Source organism: Oryx dammah, unplaced genomic scaffold (genome assembly GCF_014754425.2).
Source record: "Oryx dammah isolate SB20612 unplaced genomic scaffold, SCBI_Odam_1.1 HiC_scaffold_18, whole genome shotgun sequence".
Taxonomy (NCBI): Eukaryota; Metazoa; Chordata; class Mammalia; order Artiodactyla; family Bovidae; genus Oryx; species Oryx dammah.
The window spans coordinates 119,187,006-119,203,197 of record NW_024070202.1 but is presented as its reverse complement, the minus strand read 5'-3'; the positions used below and the strand labels follow the sequence as shown (position 1 = coordinate 119,203,197).

Genomic DNA, 16,192 nt, shown 5'->3' with positions numbered 1-16,192 from the left:
AACCACCCGTGTTTGTAGTTTATTTCTGTACATTCTCCTCTCTTGCCCAGCTTGCGCTTCAGTTAAATACACTGTCAGTTATCACTGCTGTCTGCTTCTGGGAAACAACTTACCATTCCTGTGCCCCTGTAGACAGATTCTACAATAGTTTCTCAGTGCATAGTTTTTTGGGGACCTGGCAGAACCAGGATGTTCTTATGCATTTTTTGCATTGCTCTATACTCCGTAAAACTGTTCTCAGGAAGGAGTATTTGTTCCCCCTTTTCTCTAGCAGTGATTTAAAAATAGGAGTTTGTGATTTAAATGTAACTGTTAAGGTCTGCACCAAATTAGTACCAGAAATGTGTGCTTCTCAGTGTCACTCCATTCCCTCTGTCCCTTCAAGTTTTTAAAGCAAACTCCAGGTGGGACACCTGACTCCTGTGCACTTCAGGATGCGTCCTCGCTAGAAGGCCTGCTTATACAGCACCATCATCACGCTTGCTTTGTGACCCCTAAGAGCCAACAGCCCGCCGGGCTCCCCTGTCCATGGGATTCTCCAGGCAAGAGTACTGGAGTGGGTTGCCATTTCCTTCTCCAGGGGATCTTCCCGACCCAGGGATCGAAGCCAGGTCTCCTGCATTGTGGGCAGATTCTTTACCATCTGAGCCACCAGGGAAGCCCCGTACTAATATTTAAACTTCTCTGCTTTGTTAATAATGTCTTCATTTTGAAGTCAGGATCCAACAAGTCTCCCAGTGGCATTTGCTTGTTATGTCATTTAAAGCCTTCTTCTCTTTGAAAAAATCTCTGCCATTGACATGTTGGCAAACCTGGTCAGTTGCAGAATGCCCGTGTTCTGGTGGTTAGCTCTCGAGGGTCAGCTTCTGTGGCCCAGATGCCTGGCTGGTGGTGCCGTGGACCTCCTGTGTGATCACAGGTCGGGCAGTGTGGTTCCCACGGGAGTCACGCTGAGACCGAGGGGCAGCTTCAGGGAGCATTCTCAGTTAGTGGAGTCGAGGTAAATGTTAGTAACGAGTCTCCCTCGGGTCCTTCCCTACTGCCGTGGAGTCCTGGGAACTGCCTGTACCGCCCCTCACTGGGGTACCTCCGAGACATCTGTTTCTGTCAGTTTGGAATCCTGGCCCCCACGATAGAGGCAGTTCGGTGTGAGTTCTTTGGCGAGGTTGAGGTAAACTCTTGGAACAGATCCAGTTTTCTGAGATTATCAGATGAGTCAGGAGGGGTGCTCCCAGGCCCACCTTTGTCTCTGAGCCCTGTCTGGCTTGATCCAGGCTCGAGTGCCATGCATTTTGGCACAAATGTGGTATTTCTTCAGATAAGATAAAAGAAAAGAAAAGTTCTCTCTGGTATGTGCATTCTAAGAAGTGTAGACAAAGTGGAGAAGCCCTGATGACGGGACCCAGGCCTTTCCCCTCGTGAGCGGGAAGATGCGCCGGTCAGACTGTCCTCTCGCGCCGTGGCTCCTCCCCCGCCGTGGCTCCTCCCCCGCCGGCCCTGCTCTCTGTGGGGGCGCACTCACGTATGCTCTGCTGCCGGCTGTCCCAGGCCATCGAGAAGGACTGCGTCCAGGACTTCATGCACCACGGCGTCCACCTTCCTCGGAGGTCTCCAGTGCACTCCAGAGTGCGCAAGGTGAGCTACACTCTTGCAGCACTTTTGAAAATTGTGTCTCATATTTTTTGTTTTTAGAGACTTGTTTTTGTGAAATTTTGTTAAGCTTTCACAGGCATCAGTTAAAGGAGTTTTTCAGAATCTTGACATTTGGAATTCTGGGAGATCTACCTTGGCCCCAAAGTTTTGATTAGGAAAGCAAACATCTGTTGTTAAGACATCGGAACTGTATTCAGACAACCTTTAACTACGTTCTTGGACATAAAAATGTCTAAAACCATCACTTTTTTACTGCCACTACTGCTGTTTTCAAAGAAGAGGCTATTTGAGATTATTCTGTTTACTTTCATATATTACATTTCCACCTTGTAGTCTGCAAACTGTATTGAATAAATGTTCTGATAGTTTCTCTTGATAGAATTTTGTTTTTAAAAGGTAGTCTCAGAGTTTGGGGATGGGTCTTATCCTCATGTTGTGCATGATCTGACTGAACAAGTCTCTGCTGTTGGTGCAGTTGCTGTTCTGACGGAGTCTGATAGGCAGGGCTCCTGCGGGAGGACGTGGAGGCTCTGGTCGGCTGTGTGGGGCCGCGTCTGCCCTGGGCGAGGCCTCTGTGCTGTCTGCTGGTTTGGGCAACTGTGTGTCAGGAAGCTAGAGGAATAAAGGTGAGGTGCCTGCTACTGTTTGTGTAGTAGAGTCATTGTTTGTAGGCGGGAACTATGTTTAGTTTGAATGGATAAAACACATTTATTATTGATGATTTAGTTTGTATTATCCAAAGATAAAGAACCAGAGATGAAAATATATCCGTGTGCCTTCCCCACCACCCACCCCACCCAGCACACACGGTCCCTGGCACTTCGTAAGTGGTAGATAGTTTGGATCATTTACTTCACATGTCTGATTTAAGGTTCAGATTCTGCTTAATTGTAAGGAGTGGTATTTTATTAAACTGTACATATTTGTGATGTGGTTACTTTACTGCTGCTACCAAATAACTGAAGGCTTTTTCATGCCTGATATTTTGCTGTGGTAGTAAGAGATGAAGACGATTACAGGGATCCTTGTTTGCTAGATTTATGGCAGAATGGACAGCCAGAATGAAAGGCAGAATATTAGGTTTCACTTCTCAAGTGAAATGTATTCTTGGACTCCAAGTCATTGTTCTCACTGCTTATAACATATCATAGCTTCTTGCTTGAATCTTTTTTTGATAAATACCAAATTTACCTGGTAAGTCATTTTATTGATATGTTGAAAGACGCTTTAGAAAATACCTTAGAAGTCACTTGAAAGTAAGAAATCCCCTTATTGTTGATGAAGATTTTCTAAAATTAGATAGTAGTAATGGTTGCACAACTCTATACTAAACCCCACTGAATTACACACTTGATAAGTGTGACTTACGGTTTATGAATTGTACCTCATATAGTTGTTTAAAAGCTCTCTATGAAGCAAGTACCATTAATACCAAATTAATGTCGCACACAGAAAGCAGACGACAGGCTGAAATCTCCTAAATGAAGCATCTGCAGCCAGGAAAGGAGATCCTAGATTGCAGCTCTCTCGCTGCTGTTCAGTCACTAGGTCACGTCTGACTCTCTGCAACGCCATGAGCTCCAGTTCTCCAGGCTTCCCAGTCCTTGACTATCTCCCGGAGTTAGCTCAAACTCATGTCTTTCGAGTTGGTGATTTGTAGTTCTTTTAGGGGAAAGTTGGTTGACATTCACTTCAAGTCTATTGTTTTATAGCCTAATTTATAAAAAAAAAATTCTATTTTTCACTAATATAACTTTGGCTGCAAGAATTGTGAATTAAAGACAAAAGGCAACACTGATTGTTGTTGGCGACAAGAATCTGAAGAGTCGCAGGAAGGTCCTGGCTGGTTACAGCAGTGTGTTTTCTGATTGTCTGTGGCTTTCGGGAGGGACCTGACATCCAGGTTTCTCCTGGGAAGGATCGCTGGGCAGTGCCACCCCTCTGAGATACAGTCGCCCCTCGAGTCTGCGGGCGACCGGGCAGCAGATCCATGGATGCTCCAGTGCCTTCCTGAACACTGTCATCATCTCTGGATCACTTATACCCATTGCAGTGAAAGTGCTTGTAAGAGGCTGTGAGTCGGATGTGATTATTACATAAACAGTTGCCAGCAAGTGACAGTTTCAAGCTTTGCTTTGAAACTTTCTGGAATTTTTTCCCCTCAAATATTTTCTATCCTCGCTTGGTGGAATCTGCAGAGGCAGAACCCGTGGGTGTGAAGGGCTGACTCTTCGCATCGTTCTAAATGCCCGAAAGAGGTTCTCAGAACAAGACAATTGTAGCCAGTGCACTTTAGAGGCAGAATGGGCTGTAGGAACAGTCAGGCTGGCTCCTTTTCCATTTGACCCTGAAGGTCAGAAGTGTGTCTTTTTATGAGGTTTTGTGGCTATTGGTAGATGAGTAGAAGCTGGAACCCGACCCTTTGTACAGCCCAAGGCGGTAGGTCTTTCTTTCCACCACGGGGGCCTTTGTGAGACTGCCGTGTGCCTGTCAGCGTGTGTTTTTGTTGTGGTTCCTGTTAGAAAGAACTGTGCATTCAAGACTTGTGAACGCAGGGGCAGCCTGTGCTCCCTGTTTGCTCAAAGTGGGATCTTAAGTGCTTTTTTGAAAACACTAATATTACGGTTCTTTTCTTCTTTTCTTGGCTCTTAGGTGCTGAGTTATTTTCACCATCAAAAGGAAGTTCGGCAGGGAGTGGAAGAGATGCTTTACAAGTTATACAAGCCCATCCTTTGGAGAGGATTAAAGGTGTGCCTCTTAACTGTCCGTGTTTACGATGCTGAGTATGCTGTGGGTTTAGCATCTTCTGATTCAGGCACTAAAAGTAAGACTTGAGGCTGGGCATGCGTGAGATTCTGAATGAATACTTGATGCGTCTATTAAAAGCGTCTCTTAAACTGGGGGTCTGAATGGGTTTAGTGCGGGACGCACAGCTGGAAGGAGGGTCGCCGTGCTCGGCAGGGGTGGCGTGTGCAGAGCTGGGCGGAGCCGTCCTGGCCCTTAGGGCCTCCTGCCGGTGACTGGGGCCGTGGTGACAGCACTCGAGGAGGGGTTGGACGAGCATGTGGGTCATTCTAACGCAGGTGACTCTGGTCTGGGGGCGGGACATGACTGATTCTTCATGACACAGTGGACCTTGAGTTAGGGAACCGTCTCTGTCAACATGGAACTGCGAGTTTGGCTTCATTTAAGGAAGGTCTCACAAGCTTGGTTAGTTTAAATGTTGCAGTTGTCTTTTATATGTAAATAGGAATGTGTCTGTGTTGAGACAGTAGAAGCATTGCTTGAGGGATTCTGCGCTGTCGCCTTTTTGACTCTCAGCTCTTTGGATTCTGAAACTCCTGTCACCATTCCAGGCCAGAAACTCAGAAGTCCGGTCCAATGCTGCACTGCTGTTCGTTGAAGCGTTTCCTATTCGGCATCCAGGGTTTAACGCCATTGAGATGGACAGCGAGATTCAGAAACAGTTCGAAGAACTCTACGTATGTATTCATGTGACCGGGCTCCCAGCCTGCAGCAGTCTGGGCCGGGATGTCCCTGGGACGCCCCCGTGCGGCCTCCAGAGGGCAGTCTTTCCAGACCCTGACGTTCTTCCAGGAACCTGGCCTCTCCCGATGCCTTCTGTGGCAGCGGGGACTCTCAGGGTCTGTTTGCTCTTCCTCTCCGTCTCTTTTGGAGCCTCTCGCCATTTATTGTGTGTAGTTTGAAGTGTCTTATGTGTTGCCCCAGCATAGAGGCTGTGTCACAATGGTCAGGACAGAGCCCGGGGTTGGTGCCTCTGTCGGATAGCTGTGTACCTTGGGGCAAGTTGGCCGCTGACTCTTCTGTCTTTATCTGTGTGGTGGGCATGGTGGCAGCACCTGTGTAAAGCGCGGCAGTGTCGTGAACACACGCGCAGCTGGTTAGCTTGTAAGGCAGGCAATGCCTGTTGCGGCGGGTTTTTCCGGTGACTGATTTTCCTGGTGAGTGATTAGGCCATCAGGATGTGACCTTCATTCCCAAGGGGTGATCTCCAGTCTTTCAGCTGGTAGGACAGTGTGAGCCTCTGCGGATTTCTCTACAGCCCCTGCCATTTGCAGGGTCTCCTGACACAAGCTAAGAGATACTACTTATTGTCCGAGTTAGTAGAATAACATTTTAGGAAGGGATAGCAAAAATGCCATGATAGTGATGGTTACCCATAACTGTCCTAAAATACTTCCTTTGGTTTGTTTTCTGACCCACTATAAAAAAATATCAGACATTCAAAAAGTTGAAATAGTAGTATAATTAGTATGTCCTGCTTAGCCTCTTCACATTTACTCACCTGTGCACTCACATCTCACCCACGGATGCCGCCCGCACACGCAGAGACACGCACCCCCCTGAAGTGAACCATCGTCAGTATTTCACCAGGTGCGCCACATCCACACGTGTGTTTATTTAAAGTCCCTTTGGGGATCATGGTTAATTTTGTGGACAAATGTTGCTGGACAAACCACAACTAGATTTTGGAAGCTTTTAGCCATAAGACCATGAAAAACTGATGCTCTTTTTAGCTCAGGTGTCCAATCTGTGAAGCACTTGTGGTTTTGCCTGAAGCGTTGAAGACTGCACTTGAATGCAGAGATGGAGTGTGTGCTGGAGGTCTAGCACTACCCCTCTTACATGGGATCTGCCGCAGGTGCTTGGCCCTGGCTATGGGCCTGACCATTGATGAGGAAGGTGTCATCCCAGCCCACAGACGGGGAGGCAGGTTGCATGGTGGTTTAGAGTGTGGAGTCAGGCAATTTGAATCCCAGTTCCCAGTTAATGTCTGATTTTTCTCAAATTAACCTCTTTCAAGTCCTGTTTCTTCTTTAAAACTGGAGAAACTATTTTATCAGATTGTGATAAGTTTCCAATGAAAAATTGTGTATAAAGCATTTAGTTCAGCCCCTAGCACTAAGTTAACAGTGGTTATAACTGTCCAAAAGGACATTACCATCTGTAAAGTGATGTGACCGTCCCACAGAGTCCGCTCTAGCATCAGTTCAGTTCAGTTGCTCAGCAGTATCTGACTCTTTCTGACCCATGGGCTGCAGCATGCCAGGTTCTCCTGTCCATCACCAACTCCCAGAGCTTAACATAGTGCCCCTATATCATAGACAGTCTGTATTCAGGTTAATCATTGTGAGTTTTGCATGTGCTTTATTAACTATTTAGAAAATAAAAATTAATACTTCCTATTTTGTTTGAATTTAAGGAAGGAAAAACACTAAAGGAATTTCAAGTCAATCAAATTTTTTTCAGAACTGTAAATATTAAATTCTAAATAACTCCTTTAAGTTAAAAAAAAAAAAACCTAGATCGTAAAGAACATTGATTTTACGTTTTTTTCCAGTTCAGTTCAGTTACTCAGTTGTGTCCAAATTTTACGACCTCATGGACTACAGCACGCCAGGCTACCCTGTCCATCAACATGTCCCAGAGCTTGCTCAGGGTGGATGGATGAGGTTGATGGTCAACACCATTGAGTCAGTGATGCCATCAACCATCTCATCCTCTGTCATCCCCTTCTTCTCCTGCCTTCAATCTTTCCCAGCATCAGGTTCTTTTCCAGTGAGTCAGTTCTTCCCATGAGGTGGCCAAAGTATTGGAGCTTCGGCTTCAGCATCAGTCCTTCCAATGAATATTCAGGACTGATTTCCTTTAGGATGGACTGGTTGGATCTCCTTGCAGTCCAAGGGACTGTCAAGAGTCTTCTCCAGCATCACAGTTCAAAAGGATCAGCTTTTCAGTGCTCAGCTTTCTTTATGGTCCAACTCTCACATCTATATATGACTACTGGAAAAACCATAGCTTTGAGTACCTGGACCTTTATCAGAAAAGTAATGTCTCGGTTTTTTAATATGCTGTCTAGATTGATCATAGCTTTTCTTCGAAGGAGGAAGCACCTTTTTTTTTTTTTTTTTTTTTAACTTTCATGGCTGCAGTCACCCATCTGCAGTGATTTTGAAGCCCAAGAAAATAAAGTCTATCACTATTTCTCTTGTTTCCCCATCCATTTGCCATTAGGTGATGGGATTGAATGCCATGATGTTAATTTCCTGAATGTTGAGTTTTAAGCCAGCTTTTTCACTCTCTTCTTTCACTTTCATCAAGAGACTCTTTAGTTCTTCACTTTCTGCCATAGGGTAGTATCATCTGCATATCTGAGGTTATTGATATTTCTCCCAGCAATCTAGATTCCAGCTTGTGCTTCAACCAGCCTGGCATTTCACATGAGGTACTCTGCATAAAAGTTAAATAAGCAGGGTGACAATATACAGTCTTGACGAACTCCTTTTCCTATTTGGAACCAGTGTGTTGTTCCATGTCCAGTTCTAACTGTTGCTTCTTTGCCTGCGTACAGATTTCTCAGGAGGCAGGTAAGGTGGTCTGGTATTCCCATCCCTTGATGAATTTTCCACAGTTTGTTCTGATCCACAGAGTCAAAGGCTTTAGTGTTGTCAATAAGGCAGAAGTAGGTGTTTTTCTGGAATTCGCTTGCTTTTCTATGATCCAGCATATGTTGGCAATTTGGTCTTTTGTTCCTCTGCCTTTTCTAAATCCAGCTTGAACATCTATCTGGAAGTTCTCGGTTCATGTACTGTTGAAGCCTAGCTTGGAGAATTTTGAGTATTACTTTACAGTGTGTGAGAGGAGTGCAATTGTGCGGTAGTTTGAGCATTCTTTGGCATTGCCTTTCTTTGGGATTGGAATGAAGACTGACCTTTTCCAGTCCTCTGGCCACTGCTGAGTTTCAAATTTGCTGGCATATTGAGTGCAGCACTTTCCCAGCATCATGTTTTAGGATTTGAAAGAGCTCAACTGGAATTCTGTCACCTCCACTAGCTTTGTTGGTAGTGATGCTTCCTAAGGCCCACTTGACTTCGCACTCCAGGATGTCTGGTTCTAGGTGAGTGATCATACCATTGTGATTATCTGGGTCATGAAGATCTTTTTTCTAGAGTTCTTCTGTGTATTCTTGCCACATCTTCTTAATATCTTCTGCTTCTGTTAGATCCATACCATTTCTGTCCTTTATTGAGCTCATCTTTGCATGAAATGTTCCCTTGGTATCTCTAATTTTCTTGAAGAGATCTCTGTTCATTCCCATTCTATTGTTTTCCTCTATTTCTTTGCATTGTTCACTTAGGAAGGCTTTCTTATCTCTCCTTGCTATGCTCTGGAACTCTACATTCAGATGGGTATATGTTTCCTCTGCTCCTTTGCCTTTAGCTTCTCTTCTTTTCTCAGCTATTTATAAGGCCTCCTCAGACAACCATTTTGCCTTTTTGCATTTCTTTTTCTTGGGGATGGTTTTGTTCACAGCTTTTGTACAATGTCATGAACCTCTGTCCATAGTTCTTCAGGCACTCTATCAGATCCAATCCCTTGAATCTATTTGTCACTTCCACTGTAAAATCATAAGGGATTTGATTTAGGTCATACCTGAATGATCTCGTGGTTTTTCCCTATTTTCTTCAATTTAAGTCTGAATTTGGCAATAAAGAGTTCATGATCTGAGCCACAGTCAGCTCCAGGTCTCGTTTTTGCTGTCTGTATAGAGTTCTCCATCTTCTGCTGCAAAGAATATAATCAATGTGATTTTGGTGTTGACCATCTGGTGATGTCCATGTGTAGAGTCATCTCTTATGATGTTGGAAGAGGGTGTTTGCTATGACCAGTGTGTTCTCTTGGCAAAACTCTGTTAGCCTTTGTCCTGCTTCATTTTGTACTCCAACACCAAACTTGCCTGTTACTCCAGCTATCTCTTGACTTTGTACTTTTGCATTCCAGTCACCCGTGATGAAAAGGACATCTTTTTGGGGTGTTAGTTCTAGAAGGTCATGTAGGTCTTCATAGAAACATTCAACTTCAGCTTCTTCAGCATTACTGGTTGGGGCATAGGCTTGGATTACCGTGATATTGAATGGTTTGCCTTGGAAATGAACAGAGATGATTCTGTCGATTTTGAGTCTGCACCCAAGTATTGCATTTCGGACTCTTCTGTTGACCATGATGGCTACTCCATTTCTTCTGAGGGATTCCTGCCCACAGTAGTAGATGTAAGGGTCATCTGAGTTAAATTTACCCATTCCAGTCCATTTTAGTTCACTGATTCCTAGAATGTCAATGTTCACTCTTGTCATTTCTTGTTGGACCACTTCCAATTTGCCTTGATTCATGGACCTAACATTCCAGGTTCCTATGCAATATTGCTCTTTACAGCATCAAACTTTACTTCTATTGCCAGTCGCATCCACAACTGGGTTTTGTTTTTGCTTTGGCTCCATCCCTTCATTCTTTCTGGAGTTATTTCTCTACTGATCTCCAGTAGCATATTGGGCACCTACCAACCCGGGGAGTTCATCTTTCAGTGTTCTCTCTTTTTGCCTTTACATACTGTTCATGGGGTTCTCAAGGAAAGAATGCTGAAGTGGTTTGCCGTTCCCTTCTCCAGTGGACCACGTTTTGTCAGAACTCTACCATAAGCCGTCCATCTCTGGTGGCCCAGCCTGGCATGGCTCACAGTTTCATTGAGTTAGACAAGGCTGTGATCATGTCATCAGTTTGGTTAGTTTTCTGTGATTGTGCTTTTCGATCTGTCTGCCCTTTAATGGATAAGAGTAAGAGGTTTGTGAAAGCTTCCTGATGGGAGGGACTGGCTGTGGGCAGTTGGGTCTTCTGGTGGGTGGGCCATGCTCAGTAAGTGGATGGGTGGGGCTGTGTTCCCTCCCTGTAGTTTGTCCTGACGTCAAGATATGATAGGGGCAATGGTTCAGTTCAGTTCAGTGCAGTCGCTCAGGCGTGTCCGACTCCTTGCGACCCCATCAATCGCAGCACGCCAGCCCTCCCTGTCCATCACCAACTCCCGGAGTTCACTCAAACTCATGTCCAAACTTGAGTTGGTGATGCCATCCAGCCATCTCATCCTCTGTCATCCCCTTCTCCTCCTGCCCCCAATCCCTCCCAGCATCAGAGTCTTTTCCAATGAGTTAACTCTTCACATGAGGTGGCCAAAATACTGGAGTTTCAGCTTCAGCATCATTCCTTCCAAAGAAATCCCAGGGCTGATCTCCTTTAGGATGGATTAGTTGGATCTCCTTGCAGTCCAGGGGACTCTCAAGAGTCTTCTCCAACACCACAGTTCAAAAGCATCAATTCTTCGGTGCTCAGCCTTCTTCACAGGCCAACTGTCACATCCATACACGACCACTGGAAAACCATAGCCTTGACTAGACGGACCTTTGTTGGCAAAGTAATGTCTCTGCTTTTGAATATACTATCTAGGTTGGTCATAACTTTCCTTCCAAGGCAAAAGCGTCTTTTAATTTCATGGCTGCAGTCACCATCCGCATTGATTTTGGAGCCCAGGAAAATGAAATCTGACACTGTTTCCACTTTTTCCCCATCTATTTCCCATGCAGTGATGAGACCAGATGCCATGATCTTCGTTTTCTGGATGTTGAGCTTTAGGCCAACTTTTTCACTCTCCACTTTCACTTTCATCAAGAGGCTTTTTAGTTCCTCTTCACTTTCTGCCACAAGGGTGGTGTCATCTGCACATCTGAGGTTATTGATACTTCTCCTGGCAATCTTAATTCCAGCTTGTGCTTTTTCCAGCCCAGCGTTTCTCATGATGTACTCTGCATATAAGTTAAATAAGCAGGGTGACAATATACAGCCTTGACGTACTCCTTTCCCTATTTGAAACCAGGCTGTTGTTCCATGTTCAGTTCTAACTGTTGCTTCCTGACCTGCATACAGGTTTCTCAAGAGGCAGGTCAGGTGGTCTGGTATTCCCATCTCTTTCAGAATTTTCCACAGTTTATTGTGATCCACACAGTCAAAGGCTTTGGCATAGTCAATAAAGCAGAAATAGATGTTTTTCTGGAACTCTCTTGCCTTTTCAGTGATCCAGCAGATGCTGGCAATTTGATCTCTGGTTCCTCTGCCTTTTCTAAAACCAGCTTGAACATCTGATAGTTCACAGTTCACGTATTGCTGAAGCCTGGCTTGGAGAATTTTGAGCATTACTTTACTAGCATGTGAGATGAGTGCAATTGTGTGGTAGTTTGAGCATTCTTTGGCATTGCCTTTCTTTGGGATTGGATTGAAAACTGACCTTTTCCAGTCCTGTGGCCACTGCTGAGTTTTCCAAATTTGCTGGCATATTGAGTGCAGCACTTTCACAGCATCATCTTTCAGGATTTGAAAGAGCTCAACTGGAATTCCATCACCTCCACTAGCTTTGTTCGTAGAGATGCTTTCTAAGGCCCACTTGACTTCACACTCCAGGATGTCTCGTTCTAGGTGAGTGATCACACCATCGTGATTATCTTGGTCGTGAAGATCTTTTTGGTACGGTTCTTCTGTGTATTCTTGCCATCTCTTCTTAATATCTTCTGCTTCTGTTAGGTCCATACCATTTCTGTCCTTTATCGAGCCCATGTTTGCATGAAATGTTCCCTTGGTATCTCTAATTTTCTTGAAGAGATCTCTAATCTTTCCCATTCTGTTGTTTTCCTCTATTTCTTTGCACTGATTGCTGAGGAAGGCTTTCTTATCTCTTCTTGCTATTCTTTGGAACTCTGCATTCAGATGCTTATATCTTTCCTTTTCTCCTTTGCATTTTGCTTCTCTTCTTTTCACAGCTATTTGTAAGGCCTCCCCAGACAGCCGTTTTAATGGTGACCTCCTCCAAAAGGACTTACTCCAGCATGTCCTGGGGCTTCCAGGACTGTTGTGCTCAGTGCCCCTGTGGTGTTGGAAAAGACTGTTGAGAGTCCCTTGAACTGTAAGGAGATCAAACCAGCCAGTCCTAAAGAAAACCAGTCCTGAATATTTGTTGGAAGGACTGTTGCTGGAGCTGAAACTCTAATACTTTGGCCACCTGATGGGCAGAACTGACTCACTGGAAAAGACCCTGATCGTGAGAAGGATCGAAGGCGAGAGGAAAAGGGGACGACAGAGGATTAGATGGATGGCATCACCGGCTCAATGGACGTGAGTTTATGCAAGCTCTGGGAGTTGGTGATGGACAGGGAAGCCTGGCGTGCTGCAGTCCATGGGGTCGCAAAGAGTCAGACACGACTGAGTGACTGAACTGAACTGACCCTGTGGCAGGCCACTGTCAACCCACGCCTCCGTTGTAGACTACTGGACACCCACAGCAAGTCTGGCCTGGTCTCCTGTGGGGTTACCAGTCCTTTCTCCTCGGTCCTGGTGTGCACAAGGTTTTGTGCCCTCCAAGAGTCTGTTCCCCAGTCCTGTGGAAGTTCTGTAATCAAATCCCACTGGCTTTCACAGCCAGATTCCCTGGGGGTTGTCTGCGCCTTTCCCCGATCCCAGGGTGGAACTTCTGTAGCAGCACCGAGACCTGTTTGCTGTCATTGTTCTCCAGTCTGTGGGTCGTCTGCCCCATGGCTCTGTGGTGGGGCTAGTGGTAACCTCCCACATGTGGATTTACGCCACACAGTGTGCCTTCCAGGTCCTCTGCGGCCAGAGACGCTGACCCCTCCGCAGACCACTGCAGACCTGTGCCTCTGCAAGAAACACTCAAACACTCAAAGGCAGGCCTGGCTTCACGGAAGCCCCCACATGCTGGAGTATGTAGCATATCCCTTCTTCAGGGGATCTTCCTGGCCCAGGAATCAAACTGGGGTCTCCTGCATTGCAGGCGGATTCTTTACCAGCTGAGCCACCAGGGAAGCCCTCCGGCTTTTTCTTAGTGGAGACGGGTTTATGATTTTCAAGTAGCAAAACTTTGTCCACAGTCTTATGGAAATGGGATGTCACTGTGAAAACAGCTATTTTAAAGGCCTTTGAAAATCAAAACTGCTAATAACGGAATCTTGTTTGGGAGGAAGAGGGACAGGGAGAGGCTTCTGTGTGAGCAGAGTGTGCTGGGACGGCCTCGGACCTCTTTGGGGAGTGAAGTGAGCGCATCTGGGGAGGTGGTTGTGAACAGCCGCTGTGAGAGCTGAGTTGCCGTGGTCCTGGCTTTGCTGTGGATGTCCTTGGGGGCGGCAGGTGCCTCTGACTGAACCCAAAATGTCCTTTATTTTTCTGTGACAGTTTATAGTTCAGCCAGGTAGAAATTTTGTGTTCAAAATCATTTTATTCCAGGACTGCCAAAATATTTTGTATGTTTTCTGGCATTGAGGGCTTCTGAAATTTTAAGGGTGATTTTCTTGATCTTTTGATTTTTTTTTTCTTCCACTATAACATGAAATTCAGTGTGTTGGTTGCATGTTAGACAAAGGAAATTTTCTTAATAATCTTTTTCTTTTCTTCTTTCCAATGTCCATTTGTTCCTAACTCCTTTTAGGGAGCAGTGCAGTGTTAAATTAGTAACAGAGCTAGTTAAGAGCAGGAGTTGTTTCTGGGGAGGGTGAGACAATAGTGGCTTTAGCCAGGTGGTCCCGCCACTCCCTCCACTGCTTGGCAGGAAGGCAGCGGAGTGGTCTATTCCAATGAAACTGACCTACAGGTTCTGACCCGTGAATTCCGTATATTTACATGTTTCAGAATATCATTCATTTTTTCCAACCACTTGGAAGCAAAAAACAGTTCTCATGTCCTGTGGGCCACACAGAGACAGGCATGGGCCTCTGGCCTGTGGGTCAGCGGCGAGCTCATGACCCTGTGGGTCAGGGCCTGAGTAGGGGGTTGGGGGGATCCAGGAGGTGAGGATGAAGATGACAGAGGAGGCCCCGGGCATGTCTGTGGCCCCTGACGGGCAGTGGCTCTCTGTGTGGAAACCGCACTATACGGTAAGTCGTTGTCCTGCTGGTTGGTTGAGGCTCCGACGTGGGCTGTGTGCCTTAAGGTGATCATCTGGAATTATCGTGGAAGAATAATGTTGTAAGTAATCCATACAAAACAAAAGCTATAAACCTTGAGTTCCTTCTGTTCCTTTCTGTTTTTTATTTTGTCTCTCTTCCTTGCTTTTTGTTTTTCTCAAGTGACCTGTCGTCTTCACTTTCTATCCCTGTTGTGAAGAAAGGGTTAGCTGGAGGAGGCGGCTGGCTCAGGGTTTCGCTGGCGGTGTGGCGCTGTCCTCTGCGGGCGTCTTCCCTGCCTGCTGCGCTGGTCGTGGTTTTGCGTTAGTGGGTGGGTTGGGCGCCGGCGGACTCCCCAGGGCCTCGGCCTGAGCAGCAGGCGGGCCGGCCCCCGGGGCAGGGACGGAGGGTGTCCTGTGCGTGTCCTGCGCTCTTCCTGCCTGGGCAGCAGGCGGACCGGCCCCCGGGGCAGGGACGGAGGGTGTCCTGTGCGTGTCCTGCGCTCTTCCTGCCTGGGCAGCTGTCAGGGCTTCTGCCTGCTCTTCGGTGTGCCTGGCCCCTCAGCATCTGTCTCCACTCTTCCCAGCGGCTTGTTTACTCCCACGCTGCAGTGTCTGCTAAGGCCTGGCCTGGCTCGGCTGCTCTGAGCTCTGTGGGCACAGTGCTGCCCGCTCACAGCCCCGCTCTTGGGGAGCAGAGGCCCCCGGTGTTTGCAGCTCTGCCGGCTCTTGTCACCCGGGAGGAGAGGAGGAAGGAAATGCTTACTTATCTGAGTTCAGCCTTCTTCTGGCCTAATTATGGAGTGAGGACTATTTTTGCTTTTAAACTCTAGATGGGAAAGTTCCACACATAGCAGTAGAGGCTTTGTGCAGGGGATCCCTGCGCCCTCAGACAGTCCTGGCGGTGCTGACCCGGCCCACTCGGTTCCTCCTCCCTGCTTTTAAGCAGATCTGAGCCACAAAGTATTTCAGCTCTCAGTTACTTCAGTGAATGTGTTTGTTGCTCGGTCATATCCAACTATTTGCGACTCTAATAGCTTCTGGTGAATGATGTCAGATTCTTGATCTCCAAAGATTTAACTTTGCGAACAGGGAGCAGACTTGATCACTCAAGAGCGTTTGTGTAGCAGAATTGAGGGTCAAAAAGGGCAGAGAAAGCTTCAGACACAAACCTCAGAAGGGGACAGAGAGTGCCCCCCACCCCGTGCTAGTCTAAGCAAGGCCTCATATAGTCTGACCAGACCCACTCCCATAACTACATCTTAAATTAACAAGATTAGAATTAACAATAGAAAGCTCCCATGGCTTGTGGGATCCACTCCCACAAGTCTTAAGATAACAAGATTCAAAAGGTTTTTGTTAAAAAGGAGAAGTATGTCCTCAAGCAAGATACATTGTTGTTATATAATCCTTAGTATATAAGGTCCCATCACTTGATGGCAAATAGATGAGGAAACAATGGAAACAGTGGCAGACTTTATTTTCTTGGGTTCCAAAATCACTGCAGATGGTGACTGCACCCATGAAAGTGAAAGAAACTTGCTCCTTGGAAGAAAAGCTATGACCAACCCTGACAGCGTATGCAGAGACATTACTTTGCCAACAAAAGTCTGTCTAGTCAGAACTATGGTTTTTCCAGTGGTCATATATGGATGTGAGAGTTGGACTATAAGAAAGCTGACCGCCGAACAATTGATGCTTTTGAGTTGTGGTGTTGGAGAAGACTCTTGAGAGTCCCTTGAACTGCAA

At 46.2% G+C, this 16,192-nt stretch overlaps 1 protein-coding gene across 1 annotated transcript in view; it reads left to right on the top strand.

The window, feature by feature from the left end:
- The window catches only part of NCAPG2 (non-SMC condensin II complex subunit G2), a 71,301-nt gene that overhangs the window by 15,248 nt on the left and 39,861 nt on the right, over positions 1–16,192 (top strand). Inside the window, exons 9-11 of the mRNA XM_040260093.1 lie at positions 1,549–1,635; positions 4,306–4,401; positions 5,010–5,135. Of these exons, the coding sequence (XP_040116027.1) occupies positions 1,549–1,635; positions 4,306–4,401; positions 5,010–5,135 (309 nt within the window). The remainder of the gene's footprint in view (positions 1–1,548; positions 1,636–4,305; positions 4,402–5,009; positions 5,136–16,192) is intronic.